This window comes from Mercenaria mercenaria, unplaced genomic scaffold, assembly GCF_021730395.1.
Source record: "Mercenaria mercenaria strain notata unplaced genomic scaffold, MADL_Memer_1 contig_3115, whole genome shotgun sequence".
In the NCBI taxonomy this organism is placed as follows: Eukaryota; Metazoa; Mollusca; class Bivalvia; order Venerida; family Veneridae; genus Mercenaria; species Mercenaria mercenaria.
In genome coordinates this window covers 15363-39024 of record NW_026461226.1, presented here as the reverse complement: position 1 = coordinate 39024, position 23662 = coordinate 15363, and the positions used below count along the sequence as shown (strand labels likewise).

At 36.1% G+C, this 23662-nt stretch overlaps 1 protein-coding gene across 2 annotated transcripts; it reads left to right on the top strand.

Annotated features, from left to right (window-relative positions):
- Positions 1 to 7947: 7947 nt before the first annotated feature.
- Positions 7948 to 18234, top strand: LOC123531558 (uncharacterized). 2 transcript variants are annotated; one of them, XM_045312623.2, is made up of 4 exons: positions 7948 to 8354; positions 12249 to 12775; positions 13740 to 13943; positions 15867 to 18234. In XM_045312623.2, exons 1-4 carry the CDS (start codon positions 8011 to 8013, stop codon positions 16103 to 16105), a joined length of 1314 nt encoding a protein of 437 aa, XP_045168558.2. In that variant the 5' UTR covers positions 7948 to 8010; the 3' UTR covers positions 16106 to 18234. The 2 variants fall into 2 exon arrangements, with proteins under 2 accessions (XP_045168558.2, XP_045168559.2); XM_045312624.2 differs by lacking the exon at positions 15867 to 18234 and adding an exon at positions 15613 to 15848.
- Positions 18235 to 23662: the final 5428 nt, after the last annotated feature.

The window sequence follows — 23662 nt, the reverse complement described above, 5'->3', positions numbered from 1 at the left end:
GCAGTGACCTCTACAAAATTTGTTTAAACCATGACCCTGGGGTCAAATTGCTCGCCCCATGGGGTGACTTGATGTACATAGAAAATCTTCAAAATTTCAAAAAAAAACCACAGAAGCCCAGGGGTCACTGATTTTGTAAGGAAAATTTAAAAATTTCTTTCAAAACCAGAAGCCTAGAGCTTGATTTATGGTGTGAAGTATTGCCTAGTGGACTCTACAAATTTTTCAAATATGACCCTGGGGTCAAAATTGACCCGCCCAGGGGTCACTTGTTTTACATAGGAATCTTAAAAAATTCTCTCAAAAGAGAAGCCAGAGCTTAGATATTTGACATGTAGCATTGCCTAGTGCTTATAAGTATGTTAAATTCTTGACTCCGGGTAAAAATGACCCCGCCCAGGGTCACTAGATTTACTATGAAAATTTCAAAAAGTTCTAAAAATAACCAAAGCTAAGGTTAGATATTTGACATTTAGCATGCTAGTGGACCTAAAATTTGTTTAACCATGACCCTGGGGTCAATATGGCTCCCCCATGGGTGACTTGATTGTACATAGAAAATCTTCAAAATTTCTAAAAAAAACCAAGATGGCCCAGGGGTCACTTGATTTTACATGTGAAATCTTAAAAAATCTTCTTCTCAAAAACCAGAAGCCCTAGAGCTTAGATATATGGTGTGAAGTATTGCCTAGTGGACCTCTACCAATTTGTTCAAATATGACCCGGGTCAAAAAATTGGCCCCGCTGCCGTGGTCACTTGATTTTACATAGGAAAATCTTAAAAAATCTTCTTCTCAAAAACCAGAAGCCCTAGAGCTTAGATATTTGACATGTAGCATTGCCTAGTGAACCTCTACTAAAGTTGTTCAAATCATGACCCCGGGGTCAAAATTGACCCCGCCCTAGGGGTCACTTGATTTTACATAATTATGACTACTATTCCTACTTTTTTATCTAAAGAAGAAGAAATATGTTAACAAATATTGTAAATCTATTTAATTAATTGTGTTACATAATATAAGGAGTGGTAGTGTACTTTTGATGCTCTAGAGACCTTTGACATGCTGCTGGTGACCTCTTATGCATGCAGAAACCTGCTGACAGTTTTTTATGTGAGTTGAAGACTGACCTTGATTTTGAAGCGTAAGAGGTTGCAGGTAGCTATGTACAATGGGGACCTCAAAGGATCATGAAAATAGACAGACCTTATATATTGTGATTTATGTCCTGCTGCGTAATTGTGAGTAAATGTACAAAATTCAGGCCCAGATCCAGGGCTAGACAGAGGATGCCCATGCCCCCCCAAGTTTGCTGAGAAGTGACTTTTACTCATCAAAGTTGCACCCAACTGAGGAAAGTGTCCCTCCCAGTACCTCAAAATTAAGACCAAAAGTGTACCAGAGCCCACCATTTTATACCTGTATTTCAAATTTTTCCAGGGGGAGAGCCCCTTAATCCCCCCCTCCCCTCCCCTCCCCTAAAATGACTGGGATACCTCCTCCCATACCTCAAAATCTAGACCTAAAATTGCACCAGAATCCACAGTTTCATACCTATATTTAAATTTTTTTTCAAGGGAAGAGCCTCCTGACACCCTAGAATAACTGGGATACTTCCTCCCATACTTTAAAATTTAGAACAAAAAAATGTACCAGAGCCCACCATTTCATACCTGTGTTTCAAAATTTTCCAGGGGGAGAGCCCCTTGACCCCCCACCCACTAAAATGACTGAGATACCTCCCCCATACCTCAAAATTTAGACAAAAAAATGCACCAGAATCCACTGTTTCATGCCTATATTTCAAAACTTTCCAGTGGGGGAGCCCCTGACCCCCTGAAATGACTGGGATACCTCCTCCCATCCTTAAAAATTTAGACCAAAAATGCACCAGAGACTCACTATTTCATACTTGTATTTCAAAATTTTCCAGGGGGAGAACCACCTGACCCCCCTATTAATATCTAGGATGCCTCCTTCCATACCTCAAAATTTAAAAAAAAAATGCATCAGAGCCCACCGATTCATACCTTTATTTCAAAATTGTCCAACAGTCCCCTGATCTCCACCCAGAAAATGAGGGGAATACCCCTTCATTACCTCAAAACCTTTCGGCGCTATGCACCTTGCCTGTGACGCTTTTGTTCTAAAACTGATGCCTGCCCAGTCAAATATTTCAGGATCTGGGCCTGAGTTTGTTCTCATAAGTTCCTACTTTTTATTATCAGATTCCTACTTTTCTCCTACTTTTTTATGTCGGAGGCTCCTACTTTTCTCCTAGTTTTTCATCAAAGGTCACTTGAAAGCCTGTATATACATGAGAATACATTTAATCAGTTGACATAGGTGTGATAATCTGATAATCCAATTAAATACCTTAATCAGTCGGTAGCTTATTTCAAATAGGACGATAAAAGTTTGTATATTTCTAACATAATTTATATGCTTTTTTGTGATTTCCGTTTAAGGGAAATTTGATACTAAACTGCTTTTATGATTTTCAGCATGTTGTTATAATAAGTTTCAAATGTATTTAATTCACGTGTTTGTATATATGTTTCTAACATAATTTATATCATTTTTTTATAAAATACGTTTAAACTGAACAGAAATATAAAAAAAATGTAAAAATATCTGATGTTTGTGTTTCCTTTTTATCTATTATCATTTAATTACCATTCCAATGACATTTCCTTTAAATAGATAATTTTCCTAAAAAAAAAATGGTTCCATTGCGCACTTTACCTCCATTGCGTACTTTAGGCGTACCGCATGAGAATAGAAGGTTTCCATTTCCTACCTACAAAGTACACAATACATCTATACGAAATAAGTATCTGAACGCAGTTTTAATATCTTGATAAAATCTTTAACTATTCTCATTTTCTAACTATTTAAAAAAAAACAAAAAACATGTCACAAAGGTTCCCACATTCCTGTTATAACACATTGAAAACATGTTAAATGTATACGACGAGACGATACATACCTCACCAATCCCTGTGGTTTTATGAGTCACCAAACAATTTATTAATGGGCCCACATCGTTCGACTGTAGCCCGATGGACGTTCAGTCATCAAACCATCGGACAGCGGTCTACTCATATTGACTCTGAAATAATCACCTGAAAATAGCGCAATCTGTTTATATTCAAAGAAATCAAAGCCTTGAGATGTCTGGTGGTTGCGGGTTTTGCTAGAGTTATTTTCATTTTAAATGCCAATCTATAAATATACATGTATAAGAAAAAAATACTTATGTGCCTCATATCTAAGATAAACTCTGCCTGACCTTACATGAACAGCTGGAAGTCAGTGATGTAACTGGGCTGGAACACTTAATCATCTTATATAATCTAAATGGCCAGTGTGAATGGATAGAGGATGAATAAGAACTGCTTGATCATTGATAATTCATCCGCATTGTTCATGAATGGGACTACTTTGTGTAGCACATGAACAAATTCCTATGGATGTGATTTGGAATCAAATAAAGATGCTACATGATTGTCAGAAATACACTTAACTTTGGTAGCGGGATAAACCCGCAACCAAAACGTTTCACAGATTTTAAATATTATGGAACGCCAAATTTGCATAAACTTATATTTGAATCGCACTAATTATTTGAACCTTTCTTGAAGAGAGAGAGACAAACAGAGAGTAGAAAAATTGATGAGAGCTTTAAAGATTGGTTTAGGCTAATACAACTGAGCTAGTGGCGTAACCAGACCGGAAAAAAGCCACAGAGGCAGAATTGTTCGGGAAAGAGTGTTACATGTACGGGATTAGCCACAAACTTAGATTTTAGAAGTCAACATTAATTATGAACACATTTTCCTTTTAGCATATGAAGCATATGGAATCAGAGGTTCTTCTCGAGAAGTGGCGAAATTCCACATGGCAAAATAGTTATTCAAATTCATTTCAGGCAAAAAAAAAATCAGACGGCAAATCAGGTTAAAATAATTATACTTCTTCTCAAAATAAATAGAATGTAAGTATTGGGGTTCGGGACAGTCGTCTCCGAGGAAATTTGAACTTTTGCAAGACAAATAGGTCGTATTGATCTTTCGGCCAAGACAGAAATTGCGAATTTTTTTAAGGGTGTATATATATCAAAATAATGCTAAAAACCGAGGCAGCTGCCTCGGTGTGCTTTAACGTAGTTACGACACTAAATGTGTATTTTCCGGAAATACATTGCACGTATACCGCTACAAAACAATTTGTTGTAAAACACGTGAAATTAGTGCATGCTGTCCCTAGGGAAACATGTGCTCTTTGCATTTAAAAAAATGCAGTAAATGAATGCAACTGAAGCGGGTGAAAGAGAAGTGTTGCCTTTACCGTGGCGAGATCCATATTTTGTCATGATGATCTCTTGTAGATGAACTTGAAGCTGATTTTTGTTTTAAAAAATCATTATTACGTCGTCTGTGTTGGAGCCAAAAAGTTTTGACAGTGCCTCCGCTCTTCCATGCAACTTTATAAGACTCTATTAGACTTTGATGAAACTTAGGGTCTCCGTGGCCGAGTGGTTAAGGTCGCTGACTTCAAATCACTAGCCCATCATCGATCTGGGTTCGAGCCTCACTCAGGACGTTGAATTCTTCATGTGAGGTCGCCATCCAGCTGGCTAACGGAAGATCGGTGGTTCTACCAAGGAGCCCGCTCGTGATGAAATAATGCATGGAGGGGCACCTGGGGTCTTCCTCCACCATCCAAGCTGGGGAGTCGCCATATGACCTAAAATTGTGTCGGTGTCACGTTAATCCAACTAAATAAATAAATCGATGAAACTTAACAGCAATAATTTGTATGAAATGTAATTGACAGCACCTGATGCTCATAACGGATAAAACTTCACAACAATGGATGATTTAACATGTATATATCCATGTAGTATATGAAACATTGCCACGCGCATCATTTTTATTTTTAGATTTTAATGAAGTTTCATAGTTATACGAAGTGTAGCTGCACAAATCCTCAACATTTTGCGTTTCGAAGGTTAATTTTGAACCATAGACAGTCATCTTCTCTTGAACCGCATTATGATTTTGATAATATATAGTGGCAATAATTGGTTATAATAGTAACTAAATATAATTAAGAACTTGGTTATTCCTTTAACTTTCCCCATACACGTTGACATTTACTTTGACATTTACTTCCACAGAAATCTCCGTCTGAGCCCAATGGTATACTATGCAGGTGGAGACAAACTTCCTTTAAAAACATTAATATGTTTATAGTTATGATGTAAAAACTATTTAATTATAATGTGTTCTATTTATAGCTTTTACTTGTCTCAAGCCTATTGTGTATTTTAGAACATGTATAATAAATTACGAAAAAATCATCTTTAACGTTCTTTCTTTCAAAATAAAATTACTAACATTTCCTAATTATTTTTAAAGTTCCTTGTCGAGTCCAAATATCATCAGTTGTTGAGAATATGGCATAGAGAAGCACACTTATTCTTGGTCAAAGGAAAGTAGGACAAACAATGTGTAATTTCTATGTTGTAATATACATGCATGCTCTTTCCCAGCGTATATCTTGGGCCACTTTCATCAGAACATTGCGTTGGCGAGAAAGAGTCCCGTCTCGTTTTCCCCGAACATCTTCTTTCTTCTGTATTGAATACGTGGTCCCCGAAACGTTGAAAATGCTTTGTAAAAAAAAAATATTATAAACGGCGCGACTTAATCCGTTCGACAAATATGAATCGGTTGCACCGGTAAAAAATAACTCCAGCTAATACATTGATTGTATAAAACGAAGCTTAACTATCTGGAGTTATTTTTAACGGTGCAACGGATTCATAAAGCATGATTTAATCAATGCATGATCATTTTTTTTGTCTCACCAGTCTTGCTTCGAACTTCAGAATCAACACCATCATACTCTTGTAGCGGACATGACGTATATATGTCTATCTAGAATTATTGTCGTAAATGTACAAGTTCAAGATAATACTGGAAACTAAATTTAATGTAATGGTGTGTTTGAGTTCAAATTTAACCACCTCTGATTAAAATTTCTTAAACTGTAAATTGATTTCAGCAATAAATCAGTTACGTATACCACAAACGTTTGACTGAGGCCCGATAGGGGTAGCCGAATTTTGAGCTCTATGTATAAATTTAACCACGAACTATTTTATTCAAGCATCAACAGAAGTAGTTGTATTTGGTACGGAGACGTAATGAGCGTAAAAAACGCGTCGATGATAAATTCATGAGGCTGTTCTCCATTTCTCGAAGTGATGTATCTTACAGTTTTTCGAACATAGCTCTTCAGTTATGTCATTTATTTCAATCAATATGGAAGCCTTTTTAACATATAGACACATTGACTAATGCAGCTCCTGAACTTTCGTCCTTTTTCATCTTTAATACACCTAAGATAAAAATTATAGGGAATGAAGAGAATTGCGCATTTATAGTGTAGGCAACAAATGTTCAAAATGTGTCTCGTTCTTTCATCATTCAGCTTTAAAATGCTTTAATAAAATCTATGGACCATCTAGTTCTAGCACTGTTACTCAAACTGATAACGGAACGTTTCGGACCATATTTTTATATGAGCCTATCCCAATTTCATCCAGCCTGAATCATTCAGCATGTGAATCCGGGACGGAAAAGTTTAGGTATATTCATTACTTCGAAAGTTAACGTTTTGATAACTGTTCGAGGCATGGCTGACCTCTGCTTGTCATTACAGAACACTCGACAAGGCTTTGATTCGTTAGAAATGCGGTAAAAGGCAGTTATTGCGACATGATATGGTGTGTCGGATGAGAAGTGTTTCAAGGAAGTGTAGGCTATCTTGAAAAATGCAAACGTCAGTGACAAACTAGAGACACACGCGAGTTCTTTAGACTATATGTCATTTTCAAACCTATCCGTTATCAATGGAATAATCGCAACCTTTCTGATCAAATCGAGGTGTTTGCCTAAAAACGTCGCATCGAGAAATTACAAACCTTGGTTCTTTTTTTTTTTCGTATAAAGTTGCCAGTATTTTTAACTTGATCAATACTGTATACTGAAATTATGGCCAAGCAATGCTTTTTAAACTGAATAAGATAGTCATGAAGTTTATAAAAATTGCCCGTTGTGCTTTGAAATATCACAGGAGAGTGTCATATTTAAGGCGAAGTGTATTTAGTTGGTAACGACATATATGAGTTATTGAAAAAGTTGGGACTAACTAAACTAACACGGACTGCCCTCGTTGAACCTTATTGAAAAGTTAGAAGTTGAATAAAATTATACGGACCTGGGAATCGAACTCACGGCGAAAAAGTACAGCGAGCGCGTTACCGCTCTGCCAACGAGGGCTTACTTATTTGTTCCGAATCGGAAACGTTGTATAATATAATATGGCGTTAATCTTATGTTATTCTTTTGTTTGTTTAGGAACAATAGCACTAAATAGGTAATCAAGCTAGTATAGGAGGTGAAAAATCTTGATACCAGTTGGATAATGGCAGAAAGAAAAATCCTCATTTTTTTCACAGATGAAGTGGCTTTTTAATGTTTTATATAAGCCAGTTCCTGTTTTTTATTTCATTGTGGACCTATACTTGACATTTTGGTAGCATTTTGAAGGATATTTTTTTTGCATTTATGATGAATGTAAACAAACCTTATTACTCATGTGTTTTTATACCCGTTTGGAAAATCAGTGTTGACCTGTCAGACACAAAATCTCTCTTAGAAGATACATGACCCCTACTTTTCTTGCTTTTGTCATTTGAGAACATAAGTCTAGTAATTCTTTGTTGAAATGAGCCTGGCTATGTGTTACAGCTCTCAGAAGATTGTTAATTTTATAGAACATATAGCAAATTTATTTACTACTGTACAGCCTTTACTTCTATACACTGCGCATGTTCGTTTTCAAACAACGGATTTATTTTTAGAATATAGGAGAGTCCAAGTATTATACTTTCGGTTTCGATGTTTCCTGTTAGATAGTTTCTTTCGTTTTCGAAAGTATGGCGACTGGTGGAAAATCACAAACCGATGCATCAGATGTTATACACGATTTTCCTTGCGTTCCGTGTTCTGAGGAAGGTAAGAATACCGAAGCGTTTTATGAGTGTGCCGACTGCCACACCTATTACTGCCAAAGATGTATGGAAGGCCACAACAAGTTCATCAAAAACCATACCATACTGGACAAGCGTGCGATGAAATCTGGAAGTAGTCAAAGACGACAGTCACCACAAGCTAATCTGCCGGAATACACATGCGACGAGCATCATGGGGAAGTGATAAAAATGTTCTGCGGGCATCATGATGTCGTGTGCTGTACTGTATGCATTGCTGTGAAACACAGGTTTATACATTTTATTTGATATATATGACATAGGGTGCAGACCCGGACCCAGTGCCGGGCTAACCCCCCCCCCCCCCCGCACCCACACACATCCCCCAAGTGATTTTTTTGGCCACTTTTAGTGCCGAATATTGGTTGTTTCCCCTTGCAAAAAACCTTCCATTTTTCCCACAAAATGATCATTATTTCCCAAATATATTGCATATTTCCCCTTCTGATGGAGATTGTTTTCAATTAAAATTCACAAAGTCTGTGTCGCATCATTGACAGACAGCATTTTGTTACAAAGTGAAAACGAGTCAGGCAAGAACTAGTCCATTCATCTTAGATATTTCAGTAGAAAAAAAAAAAAAAACATGAAAAATAACAAGCTTGCCATTATTTTCCCAATTTCTGGATTTGTCGCGCTTATTTTCCCAATTCCACGGGCACAGGTAGTTTAATTATTTCAAAAAAAATATCACTGCCCCCTCCACACACACACAGATGGCCGAAAAGTGACAATTATTTTGGCAAAGGAATAATATTTTCTCAATACATTTTAGACCCAAAAATTCACCAGAGGCTATATTTCAAAATTTTCCAGGAGAAGAACCCCTGACCCCCCTAAAATACTTCAAAATTTAGACCCAAGAATGCATCAGAGGCTACCATTTCATACCTGTATTTCAAAATTTTCAAGGGAGAGACCCAGCTGAAGCCCAGAAAATGAGGATACCCCCTCCCGTACCTTAATATTTAGACCAACCAATGTACTAGAGGCCACCATTTCATACCTATATTTCAAAATTTTCCAAGGAAAGACCACGTTGAACCCCCGAAAATGAGGGGAGGAGGGCCCCTACTCGTATTTCAAAAATTAGACAAAAATGCACCAGAAGCCACCATTTCCTACCTATACTTAAAAAATTTCCAGAGGAGACCCCCAGACCTCACTTAAACGAGCCGAGGGCCCCCTCCTGTACCTATCCCAACTCGGCACCATGCGCCTTCGGTCTAAACTGGTACACCCACTCCCCATTCAAATATTTCTGGATCCGGCCCTAGGGTGTTCTGCTAGAACCATTGCCTCCTCTTATATTGTCCTTGCGTGAAACCGATGTCATGATGTTAAATGACGGGGATCAAATATTTCACGATTCCCCATGTGTGATATTGTGCTTCATGCTTTGCCACCATAAGAAAGTGATACTTAAAATTCTGAATTGGCCTACATTTTTGTATTATTCATTTTCTTGCATTGCAATCCTGATCTCTTTCCGGCATTATAATTGTGTTTCACCATCATGCGAAGGCAATAAGTGAGAAGCGAAATATCATGCATCCCAAGCGTGATCTCGTGCTTTGTGATTATGCGAAGGCGATGCGCAAAGTGTGAAATCACGTATGAAAATGTTTTGGTTTGCCATTATTATCTCTTGCTGTATGTTTCACTTAAAGAAGTGTTGCATGAAGTACGAGATGACAATTGCGAAGTACGAGACCATGATAGCAATTTGTGAGATCATGATGGCTATAAATAACTTCGTCATCGTGGTCAAATGCTTCATCACTGCATGACTATTTTAGAGAGGAGGTGATGACCCTAACGGAACAATTTATTGACATCTTAAAATCAAACGGCAAACAGGTGAAATAGTTGCAAATACAAAAATGTATAACAAAATGGTGGAACCTCACCGACAGTTGTCTGTTCATCAAGTAAAATAGATTGTTATGTTATTTTGAATTAAAGTAATATATGTATACATCAGTTTTGTGTATGTATTACACTCATTTTCATGTCTTTCGTAAATGGAAGAGTTATTGATTGTATAAAATGGTCACGTCTTTGTTTTGACTGTAGGTGTTCCTGAAAGTTTGAAACGCACGTTTTCAAGCTTCGTAATGTCGGTCAGTCACATGAAGAATAAAAATACCCTAATTTCGGGCATTATTCAGTCAAACATCCAAGCGGTCGAAAATGCACCACACTGGCAATTTCCAAATCATGGAAGTAGTGCCGGTTAAAGGATTTCAGCAGTATTTTGTTATAATATTTGCGAGAGAAGTTGTCTCTATGGTATGAACTTTAACCAACGTTAAATGAAAAAACGTTAATTACCTGTTGGTAACCGAAATACACTTGTATACTGATACATGAAATTTCTATTACATGTATCACAGACAAATGTTAAATAAAGAAATGTCCAAATCACCCAGCTTTTTAAGTCGTATAGCTGTCAAACTGTGGATGAAGTGTATTGCGCAATTCTCGGACCTCTAGCTTGAAGGTCAAGGTCCACTTGGAGATCAAATATCAGCGGGGCTTTTTCTGTTTGGTCTCAATCATCCATCAAGTGATTTTGATATAACTAAGCGAAAAAGTTCCCCATAATAAGATGATTAATCATGCACAACTTTAAGAACCCTAGCGTAAAGGTCAAGGTCACATTTGCAGGTCAACTGTTAACATAGTGTCCGGTCCATTACTGTAACATCCGTTGAGAAATTATAGTATTTCTTGGCACAACTGTTCCTCCATAATAGGACAAGTGTCTTGTGCAAAATCCAGACACCTAGCTAGAAGGTCAAGGTCACATATTGTCAAATTTTAGTAGAGCCTTTTCCTGTATGGTCTGTCCAGCAAGGGATTTTATTATCACTTAGCACAAATGTTCCCCATAATGAGACAACTTGTATTGCGAAACATCCGGACTCCAGCTAAAAGGTCAAGGGCACACTTGCAGGTCAACAGTCAATAAGGACTTTTGCCCATTTGGTCTATAACTCTGTGTTCCATCTAGAGATTTTAATATTAAATGGCACAAATGTTCCCCATAATGAGACGACGTGTTGCGCGTGCTTAACTCAGACCTAGCACTGAGGTCAATGTCACACTTGGAGGTCAGATGTCCATAGGGGTTTTCCCTGTCCAATCTATAATTCTGTCCATCAAGAGATTTTAATACTACTTGGCACAAATTGTCATGCACAATACCCATACTCCTAGCTCAAACGTCAGTGTAACATTTGAAGGTCAAATGTCAAAATGTTTTTTCCTGTCAGGTCCATACTTCTGCTATCCATCTAGAAATTCAACTACCACACTTCAAGAGATTTCAGTATCACTTGTTACAAATGTCCCAGTATTAAATGAGACGGTGTGTCGTGCACAACGTCCAGATCACGCGCTCATAGCACAAGGTCACGCTTGGAGGTCAAAAGTCAACATTGATATTTTCCTGTCCAGTCTGCAAAATAATTTAGACCACTTTTCTTGCCTTGTCTGTAACTTTTTTTCGTCCGTGCATGGGTATATAGATAACTTCGTGTGAATATTCAACATAACAAGCTTGTGTGTCAAATGAACTCAAGTGTATTGTCTTTAAAATTACTTTCCTTTAATAACATGAAGTATTCCCGCAATTTTGTTACATTTGCAACTATTTCACCTGCTTGCCGATCAATAAATTGTTCCGTTAGGGCCATCACCTCCTCTTATATTCCTATTATTTTCACATCGATTTTCAACAGTAATGTTAAAAATAGTTTTGTACAGATCCTAGAAACAATTAACAACTGTACATTTTTATACATGCAAATTTTATTGTATATATAGCACAACATTCTGTATTATTACATCATTGATTAGGTTATACCGCAGTTGAGATAATGAGTCATCTTCCGGTATAGGACTTTTTACTACATGGCAATACTTCATTCACTTGTTCATATAGCATTTCTGCTGTGAAGATTTAATGTGTATATATATGTAAAATATTTATATGAAAAGAGTGAGATATAAATCTGGAGTGTAAGTATACTGATATGTTCATATTTTGTACAAGGTTCCTTCTTCTATTGCTAGAAATTTTAAATTACAATACAAACTTTATTAGAGTTAACTTTCAGGTCATGTGAAGGAGTGGAATATATACCGAATATCGCCAGAAGTAAAGTGACAGGTACATCAATACAGACAAGTAAGAGCAGGTTGGAGAAAGTAAAGACAGATTTGCAAGACATAAACAGCGAAAGGCTTCTGTTACTTCAAGAAATGAATCAGCAGGAGGACAACACAATCGAAGAAATTCAAAAATTCAAGAAAAGTTTGGTTGACAGGGTTGAAGAGTTAGGGAGATCTTCAGTTTCTGAGGTAAAAGCCGTGTACAAGAAAATCAAGGAGGATATTTCCTGTGATATAGAAAACATTAATCAGATGTTAGAAGGTGTAAGTCATAGGCAAAATATAACTCTGACTGGTAATGACGACGACGTCAAGTTATTTGTGAATGCAAAGCTCATGGAAATGGAAGCAAAGAAAGGCAACGATTGCGTTAATGCTATTGTCAGAAAAGGAAAGGAAGCAGTGAATTACAAAATGAATAAAAGCATCAAGACAGGCCTGAAAGATGTAAAATTTCTTGCAGAGTTGAAAGGTAACTTGTATATTATACATGTATATCTAATGTTCTTTTTTACTTATGGCTGATTTCTTGTATGCTATGAAGATATTAGGGTACAAAAAAAGAGGGCAATGATGGTCATAAGTCACTCGAGTACCACTACTCTTAAAGACAAGATGAAGGACACTAAGACAAAATTGAAGTACACCACGAACACTAACATAACTTAATAAAACAATCGCCAATGTAATGTCAGTCAAAACGAATCCATAATAACTTTTTTTCACATCATAGTTTCAGTTTTACCGGGTGAGTATTAACAATGGCTTCTATAAATCGACAAAATGACCTATTCTTTGACCCCGAATGATTGGCATAGATTTCATAAAGACAAACATTCTGATCTGGTTTAATGTTGAAAGGTTGAAAATGTGATGTTGAGCTTGTAACTATGATTGACCAAGTGTTTCCAAATTCATCGATAAATATTAGTCAGTCACAAAAGGTGGATGATCCTGTAAGTAAAAAAACCCATAAGATATGTCTACATGAAACCTGATGTATCAATAGATAAAATGAAGGATATACACATTTTTTGTAATTTGTCTGTTCGTATTTTCGTCTGTAAGTCAGAAATGATGGGTTCTATGATAACTTTAAAAGTAAAGAAACCTGGTTTATAGATGTGGGCAATTAGGAGAATTTAGAGAATATGGGAATTCTTTTCTTGAGCTGCAATATAAAAAGATATGCTGGTTTCTATGACAAAGGCTGTTGTATTAGTCGCCTTCCAGGGGACATCATTTGCTGGGAAATGGCCTTGTTTTCATAATATTGCATTGTCTCAGACTATTCTACCCCATCTTCTAGATTTACTCCTTACAGATACTTAATATAATTTATATAAAAGTCTTTTTTTTCTGTTGATTTATGGTAAATGTACAATATGTAGTATTTTATTGTTATGTACAATATAATTGCGTTTACTTACTTACAGTATATAATAGCGCCCGATCTGTGAATATACTCGACCTTTGTGAAACGTCTTCTCTTTCATCGTTCACGGACTCGCTTCAAGCCGACCTTACAGTTAATGAAATAACGTCACAACGTATCAAGCCGGCTCAACTTGATGGCAAATTACACACGATTGTAGTCTGTGAACTGGAGAAGAGTGACGAGAGTTTACGTCCAATTAGAAGTAAGTAAATCTATACTTACATGTAAAATATGTACGCATTTAAAACACTGTTGTGTTTTATATATCCAGTGAAACCTGTCTGTAAAGTCCACCCTTGGGAAAGGAAAACGTGGTCTTTGTTGACAGGTGGCCCTCAACACAGGTAAATGTACTCTCTTTATGGATAAACAAGAAGAAAAAAACTTTATACGGATGTGTTATAGTTGTGATCCTTATATAGAGGTGGTCAGTAGCACAGTTATGGCTGCATATTCATAATTATACCCCAAATACAAAGTTTATGAGGTTATACTGGAATCACGCATGTCCACCCGTCCTTCCGTTGGTCCGGGCAAACGCAAGGACATTTGTTAGGCAGAAATGTTTGCCTCAGTGAGAAGGCCTGTAGCGTGCCAACCACAGGTCCTTATCTTAGAGGTCAAGGTCACATTAAGGGGAGAAAGGTAAATTAAGAGCATGTCCGGGCTGTAATTTTGACTTGCTTAGTGCAATCTATAATGGTGGCCTCAAATGATACAGAAAATTACCACTGGACACAGGTCCCTATCCAAATGTCATGATCACACTAAAGAGTCAAAGGTTATGTCAGATCTTGTCGTTGCTGTATCATCTACGTGTATGGAGCTTCTATTTTTATTGGCTGAAGTGATTGAGTCATTGAGTCTTTGTGTCAACAAATTGCGGGCTCAATATTATTGCCCTTTTGCATCAACATTCTATTTATAAGTGATGGTATGACAGAAGGGGACATTTGTTGCTTGGTAATAGTCTTGTGCTCCTAACTTTTTAATTAATGAAACCTGTCCGATTACATATGTGCAACTAAAGTGTTTTAAACATAATATATTCTTACTACTCTTACATTTTTGTTTGCAACGGTTAAGTGGACTTTAATGAATCTTGATGTATTGATGGAGGTAAATAGCCATAACTGCATCTTCAGGAATTATGTCTCCCACCACACAGTGGTGTGGGAGACATATTGATTTACTCCTGTCTCTGTATGTGTCTGTCACAAATCTTGTCCGCACTCTTAGTCGAACATTTCTCATCCGATCTTCACCAAACTTAAACAAAATGTGTTTGACCATAAGTCCTCGGCCAGTTTCGATAACTAGCCAAATCGGCGCAGGCACTTCGGAATTATGGCCCTTGAATTACCGAAAATCGGCCTTTTTACTCTTGTCCGCGCTCTAAGTCGAACATTTCTCATCCGATCTTCGCTGAACTTGAACAAAATGTGTTTGACCATAAGTCCTCGGCCAAGTTCGATAACTAGCCAAATCGCCCCAGGCACTTCAGAATTATGGCCCTTGAATTACCCAAAATCAGCCTTTTTACTCTTCAAAGGTATATTTGTAGTGAGTAAACAGTATATAAAGACTGACTTATTATTTAGATGACTAGGAAGCTGTGGGAGACATGCGCTTTTCTCAAAAGCAGCCCTAGTTTATCATTAATATCCGCTAAAAGGCGACGACGGATTTGGCTATCTATTAGGTTGCACTCATGTATTCGTTATGCCTGATTTCAAAAGAGTTAAGTACATCAATGTTTCTAAAACGGTACCCATATGGTTTGCTTGAGGTATACATCAACTGAAAAAATGACCAAAATTCCACACTGCATATAAGAGGAGGTATTTTGTGTATGTCGATCTTTCTTCCAGGTGACCACTTCGTTTCCAAACAATAACTAGAGAATTCTTGGTAAACTTAAGAAGATTGCTTGTGGTTAATTGATTACCCTTCTCTGTTTTGGGTGTCGGTAGGTCAAAGGTCAAAGTCACGTCATACAAAATTACATACTCAATTGACCACACGCTCTCCCACCGCAACAGGCTATCATGAGGACATGTTTTACAAACAGCTCTTATAATATTGAAAACTAACATAAATTGTTGTTCCTGATCTCATTCTTTAGAAGATCTCCAAAGCAAGACCATACTTGTCCCACTGTGCAGATACGAGAGCATGTTTGATAACGCATCAATAAACAGGCGAAGAGAAGAGAAAATAAGACTAAAGGAACTTTGGAAGGATTGTGCAGGAATAGTTTTCGTGTCTTTTAGCGGTCTTTTAGTTGGAAAGGTTTCCTTCAACGACAACAGTAGGTCACGCGTGTGCCAGTCAGTGGCAGAAGCTTTGAACGTGAGAACATGATAGTAGCTGCTATTATCAAAACCTAATAGATTGGAACAATTCAGTTTATTGAGAATTATCAAACTAAAAGTTTTAAAGCTTGTGCTTATGTTATGCATACCGACATGACCAAAACAATACAACATCTTCCTCGAAGTAGGCAAAAAAGGAAATTTTGTAAAATTAAGAAATGTTTTATGATTTGCATCTGTACTCAAAATCATTTTGTAATAATAGTCAGGTAAATGTTTGCAGCTACAAAAACACTATAAAATGCTGAAGAAAAATGTACTGTCTGGAATAGGCAACTCATTAATGTCTACAGTTACTGACATTTTTTTTCAATAGTTATTTCTATAGAACATACAGTGTTACTAAGACTGGGTCTAGAAATATTGCTAGCATGTGGCCACATCTTACGCAGACGTCTTTCTAATATTCTCATCCGTGTATGTTCAGTAGACACGTACCTCTCTTCTTCAGTTTTCAGAAAGGTAGCCTAAAGTATTGACAACTTATACATTTTATTACGTTTTCATTTGATTATTTTTTCAAAAGAACTAAAACATTTCAAAATTCTCCTTTCGCGGCATTATAAAATATTTTATTAACGGCTTCCTGCGAATTCTTTAGATATTAAGCAATACATTTTTCACGTGTGAAACCTGACTTTTGTAAATACAAAATCTTTAAACTGTGGTCATTTTTGTTTTGCTTAGCAGCTTCAAGAACTTTAGCATAAATCTAGTTATGCCCAAGCATGTGATCTCGTCGGTATTTGCCTCTACATATGAAACAGCAGTGTTTCCTGTCAAAGCTAGGATTACTATCTCTTGTTTGTGTCAGTTTGTCATTATCGGTTTCAGTAAATACTTTGCATGGGCCATCACTAGATTTTATGTCTGCAATGCAATTGGGATATACAAAAGTAGACCGGTATGTATCTGTTGTGATATCTGATTTTTCAGTTTTCGTTGCAGACTTTAATAAAAATGTACTTGTGTCATCATCACATATTTGTCTATAAACTTCGCTCAACGTTTCAAAGTTTTTAATATTTAGCGATGTTTATTTGTTTTTCTTTTCCAAACACCTTGAAACAAAAGCAGCAGGTATTTTCATAAATGCTTTTTTTTTGTTTTGATTTTAAGAAACCATTCTTTATATTCTGGCAATGTGATATTCCAATCTTGAAAGAAATTTCTATTTAAATAAATACTTAAATTGTAACTGTTTTTTTTCTCTCTAAAAATTAATTTCGTCCTTATAACTTCACCTTTTTGTCATCTATACACTTTGTAATGCTTATACATTTTACCACTTAGTGAAGCAATCGTTTTTTTTTTTGACGTTTATTATTATCAGTGATGTGTGGCGTTCTACGCTATGGTGCTTTCTGTGAATGCCAATATTAGTTTGATTATAAATTTTATATGTTCATGCATGATTATAAATTTTATATGTTCATGCATTACTTATTTATTTGATTAAGCAGTTGCTATGAGTTTTTTCTACATTCTATTATTTAGTATTCATTTGTTCCGTACACGGAAATTTTAGAAACCTCTAGGAAACTTCCAGTAGCCTTTTTTCCAAATAAGGTACAGTTATATGGTTATGTTGTAAACAAAAGATTTTTGTAGAAGAACTAATCATGAATTGTAGTTACCAGAAAGTATTAGATATTTTTATTTTTATATATATTAAGGAAACAAATTTTATCTTGTTATTTTTTAACTATCATCTTCGGAATCAAAAATTTTGGAACTAAAATCATTTACAGTCTCTATAAAAGGATTGCTACCAGAATATTGGATTTATTAAAGAATTATTCAGGGAAAATTTTATTTCAAGATCTTATGTGAATTATTTTGACAGTGATATATCATATTAGTGCTCATATAGAGTTTTATGTGGATTAAACTTGAAGGAACAAAACCAAGATCAGTGAAGTCTGGATATCACCTATTTTAAGGACTTTGTTTCGGGTATTCATTCTACATAAATAAATACATTGTATTTCTGTAAATTTCATTGGGTATTAGAAGTTTGTCGCGTGCTTTTCTTTCTAGTTACGCCTGACTCATGACAATATCTCGAGAAGTATGCACTATATTTGTATGATGTAGTAATAAATCAATGTAATTGGGTATGAACTTTGGTTGTTTTCTATTTATTTTACAGATATTTTTTTTGTGACACCAGCGATATCATATTTTGATCAAGTTCTTAGAAAACATTCAGATCTATACTGTATTATAAAGTATGTATTCCTGGACAAAAAGCTATTTGTGTGACTATTCATTAGCTCGACTATTCAAAGAATAGGTAGAGCTATTAAACTCACCCATGCGTCGGCGTCGGCGTCCAGATTTGGTTAAGTTTTTGTATGTAAGCTGATATCCCAGTAACCACTCGTGAGGTGTGGGGGTGGGGGGGCGAGGGTGAATTGAAACTTCACACACTTATTGGACTCACCCATGCATCAGCATCGGCATCGGCATCCCAGTTTGGTTAAGTTTTTGTATGTAAGCTGGTATCCCAGTAACCACTTAGGGAATGGATTAAAATTTCACACACTTATTCACTGTGATAAACTGATTTACATTGCACAGCTTCCATAACTCTATTTTGCTTTTTTTTTACAAAAATATGCACCTTTTTGACTCAGAAATTTTTGGTTAAGGTTTTATATGTCAGCTGGTATCCCAGTACCCACTCATGGGAATGGATTGAAACTTCACACACTTGTCCACTGTGATGATCTGACATGCAGTGCACAGGTTTCATAACTCTACTTTGTATTTTTACAAAATGATGCTCATTTTTCGATTTAGCAATTTTTGGTTAAGATTTTGTATGTAAGCTGGTATCCCAGTACCTACTCATGGGAATGGATTGAAACTTCACACACTTGTCCACTGTGGTGATCTGACATGCAGTGCACAGATTCCAGAACTCTACTTTGTAATTTTACAAAATTATGCTCATGTTTCGACTTAGCAGTCCTTTGGTTAAGATTTTGTATGTAAGCTGGTATCCATATACCCATTAATGGGAATGTATTGAAACTTCACACAATTGTCAATTGTTATGAGCTGATATGCATTTTATAGGTTCCATAACTCTGTTTTGCAACTTTACAAAATTATGCCCTTTTTTCGACTTTTATATTCATTCAATTGACAAGGCTGATGAATAGTCGAGCGTTGCTGTCCTCCGACAGCTCTTGTTTTCTCAGTGTTTTATCCAATATACAATACTTGTTAATTTGATTTTTTTTTTCAGTTTTAACAACGACTTTTCGAAGAACGGTGAGAGCTGTTTCTACTCGCCCAGGCGTTTGCGTCGGCATTGTCATCGGTGTCGGCGTCACATTTTGGTTTAAGTTTTGCGTGCAAGCTCATACCCCAATAGCCATTATTATTATGCATATATTATATTGAAACTTCACATAAAGCTTCGTCATCAGACCTACTGATGCAGCAAAATTAGATAACTCTTGCTTGAATGCAATACATATTGTGACCCTTTTACCCTTAAATTCGGTGAGAGCTTACAATGCTTACTAACTACGAAGTTTTATTTCAGGATATACATAATTGAACTGAAACTTGAAATGACCATGTTAGAGAATTCTTTATTGAATTTGATACAAATTATTGTCCTTTTTTTGACTCAGAAAAGTTGGTTTAATTTTGCTTGCAAGTATCTCTCAAGCTGTATCTCAGTAACAACTTCATTGTGTATGCATTGAAATGAAACATACGCAATGATTCCCAGTCTTCAAATCTGCTGAAATAGCCGTGTTAGATATTACTAAGTCTTTGTTGAATAATTTGATTAAGTTTTGCGGGCAACTAACTATAGCGCAGTATCTCAGTAACAACTAAATGTATTGCACTGAAACTTCAAACAATGCTTCCCACATTGATGTTCGGTCATGAAACATCACACAATGTTTGCATTAATAACACAGTTTAAAATGCTTGATTGAATTTAATATAAATAACAGCCCCGTTTCTACATAGAAAATTCGGTTAAGTTTAATTGTTACTATCGTTCAAGTTGTATGTCAGCAACAGATTAAAACTTGACACAAGACATCCTTCTCATCAGTCGTACATACATAACCAAGTTAGAGAACTCTTGGTTGAAATTGATTCAAATTATGGCCTTTATTTGACATTTGGTTGAAGTTTATGATGTAAGTTGTTATCATTGCCTTATCAAAACTCAGTTACACAAGTTTATAACCCTGTTCCACTTAGAAATTGTCGAAAAGTAACTGTTGGGAGCAAAATCTTACGGTCAGATAATATTTCCCGCATAGTGCGGTCTCGCGGATGGAAAATGATGATATGGTTTCATGTATGAATGTTAGGCTCTTAATAAAATAGGGTTACTGTAACAGTAGCTTGATCTGTGACGTTGTATTCGACTTGAGCGGATTTTGCCATGCCTGGATCACCCGAGGCGCGTAAAACATTTCTTTTACAAATGAAAACATACCATAACGTTGCAAATGATATTTTTATTGGAACTCTTTCATTTAGCACGCTCTTCAAACGCAATGATATCATTTTTTTTTAAATGAATAAGACAATAATGTAATTATTAGAAGTTTGGAATTTTACGTAGAAGGGTCATGACGGAGAATCTAAAAGGAAGATCTTTGTTTGTTTGAACTATTTATAGAACCGGTTCATGACTATTAATGAAAAACGTCCGGACACAGAATTTCAACATAGTAGGCCTACAATACGGAATGCATTTTGTACTTATTCGTATTATAAAATAAAAGCCGTAATTTTACAGAATTTATATATAGAGGCATTTGTTTGTTTCCAGTGTGATATCGGAATTTCTTATATAGCTATATAAATTCTGTCAAAAATACGGCTTGTATTTCACAAGTGAATATGAACAGGCAGAAAAAAATCCGTATTGTACCTTTTGTATTGTATGTTACCGGACTACTTTCATTCAATATGCATAACCTGACACAGTTCTGTAAATAGCGCACATAAAAACTTCAATAGTTCTATTTTAAGATCGACAAACATTAAAGATTTCATTCGATAACAAAACAACAAACACAAATGTGGAGGTATATAATAAAAGGGTCATTATAACAGTAGCCAGATTTAGGATTTTGTATTTGTCTCTCGTGGATTTTGCAAGGTCGGATCACACTCGGCGCTAGCGCGCCTCGTGATATCTGATCTGGCAAAATCCACTCGATCTGAATACAGCATCCCGGATCGAGCTACTATTATAATAACCCTATTATATCCTCTCACAGAAGCAAACTTACTTTGGCAACAGAAATTAGAATGGCATGAACTATTAGCAGCATGTATACATCCCAGACACGAGAGTGATTTCAAAAAAAAGTTGATCCGTCTTTTTATCATACCAAAGTTAAAATAAATGGCTGCTTTTTTGTGCCATATTAGCAGTTCATATCTAGAAAAGCATCCGGTGCACAACAGTAATCTTTTGGAGTGACAGGCAAATAGTTGTAAAACGACTTTCATTAGACATCAAAACAACATATCACATTCGTAAATAATAGAATAAAGAATATCAAAGATCTATCCGGTGGTAGTAAATGGAGATACTGACTTACTGATTCAATCCCTTCATGAGGCATTACCTTCGACAGATTATGGTTACACTGACCTCAATGGTTGATCAGAGGTGATTTTCCAAAACGCCACTGTTACCACCACTGACAGCAGAATGAGATAAGTCATACATACAAGAGATACATCATAAATCACAAGAGATACGTCCCAGAATACTAGAGATACGTCATACATACAAGAGATACGTTATACAACACAAGAGAAACATCATACAACACAAGGGATACGACTCAAAATACAAGAGATACGTTCCAGAATACAAGAGATACGTTCAAAAATACAAAAGATACGTTCCAGAATACAAGAGATATGTTCCAGAATACAAGAGATATGTTCCAGAATACAAGAGATACGTGTTCCAGAATACAAGAGAAACGTCCCGTAGTATAAGACATAACCTTACAGATTACACAGCCATTCCCAGAATACGAGAGACATGAACGAGTACACACAAGATAAGTTTAAGTGTTCACAATTTTGATCAAAGGCGACTAGTCGACATTCCGTAATGTGTCGGAGTACATATTACCATTTACAATCCAGTTAACCGTTACAGACGTCGACAACCTACTAACCATCTCAAATTTCATGAAATTCTTTCTACAGACTTCCGAACGTCACAATAAACCGCTTACTTTGTTCACGGAATAAACAAGTTATCCATAAATTTTCATACGAAACACAAAATCAAATCTTGTTCGACAACTTCATCTTTATTTAAATGAAAAGAATATGGTTTGGTATGGTAGTCGGGTGTCAAATGCTTATATACATGGGAAGAGAAGGTCCTACAAAGTACACAAGACAACTATTTTGCGGTAACCTACAGGAGACAAGTTCTGGATACGAAGAATACGATAAAGAGTAAGAGCGTGTAAGTTGTCGAAAGCTTACAGAGAACGCTAGATCTTGAAGGACCCGTCTTCACTGTCAGAGCATGGATTACCTGGAAGTTTATACCTCGACTTGCGCCTTGGTACGGAGGCTGATTATTGTTATCAATATTCTTATATACCACATATATATATATATCACTCATTTCATATTAAAAACGTTCAAAAGTGCTTTACATAAAAGCATCTATATAATGTACACATAAAACATGGTAATTAAACTATTTAAAAACAGTTTAAAATTATATTATGGTAATGAAATACAAAGCGTTCTAAATTAAAGGTAAACAACAACAACAACAAAATATTGAAATATACACAAAGTATAAAATATTAAGTCACAATTTAGAATATACTTTATATTATTTTGTCACACGTTCTTGACTGGCCGGCCGAGTACCTGCATTACTGCACCAGGTAATTAGTGAAACTAGTTCCCGTAGAGTATGAAATAATGCGTCTTTAGCGCTTTTTTGAAACTTTGCAAGGTCTTGCTGTCTCTTATGCCAGATGGGAGGGCTTTCCATAACCTCGCAGCTGCTGTATGAAAGCTCCTGTCACCATATCGCACTGCTCGACATTTGGGCACCACTAATGTTAATGAATTATTTTGGGATCTCAGATTTCTGGATGGCGTATATATTTCTAACATGTTCACTACATAAGCTGGTGATTGATCATTGAGTGCCTTATATGTATGTGTTAGAATTTTGTATTCTACCCTGTACTGCACAGGAAGCCAATGGAGTTCATGCAACACAGGTGTTATATGGTCGTATCTGGATGTTATGGTTACGATTCTAGCTGCCGTATTTTGGACATTTTGTAGTTTCTTCATTGAAGGTGTTGGAATCCCATATAAAAGAGAGTTACAATAATCCAAACGTGATGTAACAAGAGAGTTAATTAGAGATTTGGTTGCGTTTGTGGTTAGATATTGTCTGATGTGACCAATTTTCCTTAATCGTGCATAGGAATTCCTACACACACTATTTTCATGTTGCTCCATCTTCATGTTCGAGTCCAGGAAAGCA

What these genes read in the sequence shown, in the direction of transcription:
- LOC123531558 (XM_045312623.2), top strand. Translation starts at nt 8,011, where the DNA reads ATGGCGACTGGTGGAAAATCACAAACCGATGCATCAGATGTTATACAC. An exon ending in TGCATTGCTGTGAAACACAG is followed by an intron (nt 8,355 to 12,248) that starts GTTTATACATTT and finishes GTTAACTTTCAG; the next exon opens with GTCATGTGAAGGAGTGGAAT. An exon ending in ATTTCTTGCAGAGTTGAAAG is followed by an intron (nt 12,776 to 13,739) that starts GTAACTTGTATA and finishes ACTTACTTACAG; the next exon opens with TATATAATAGCGCCCGATCT.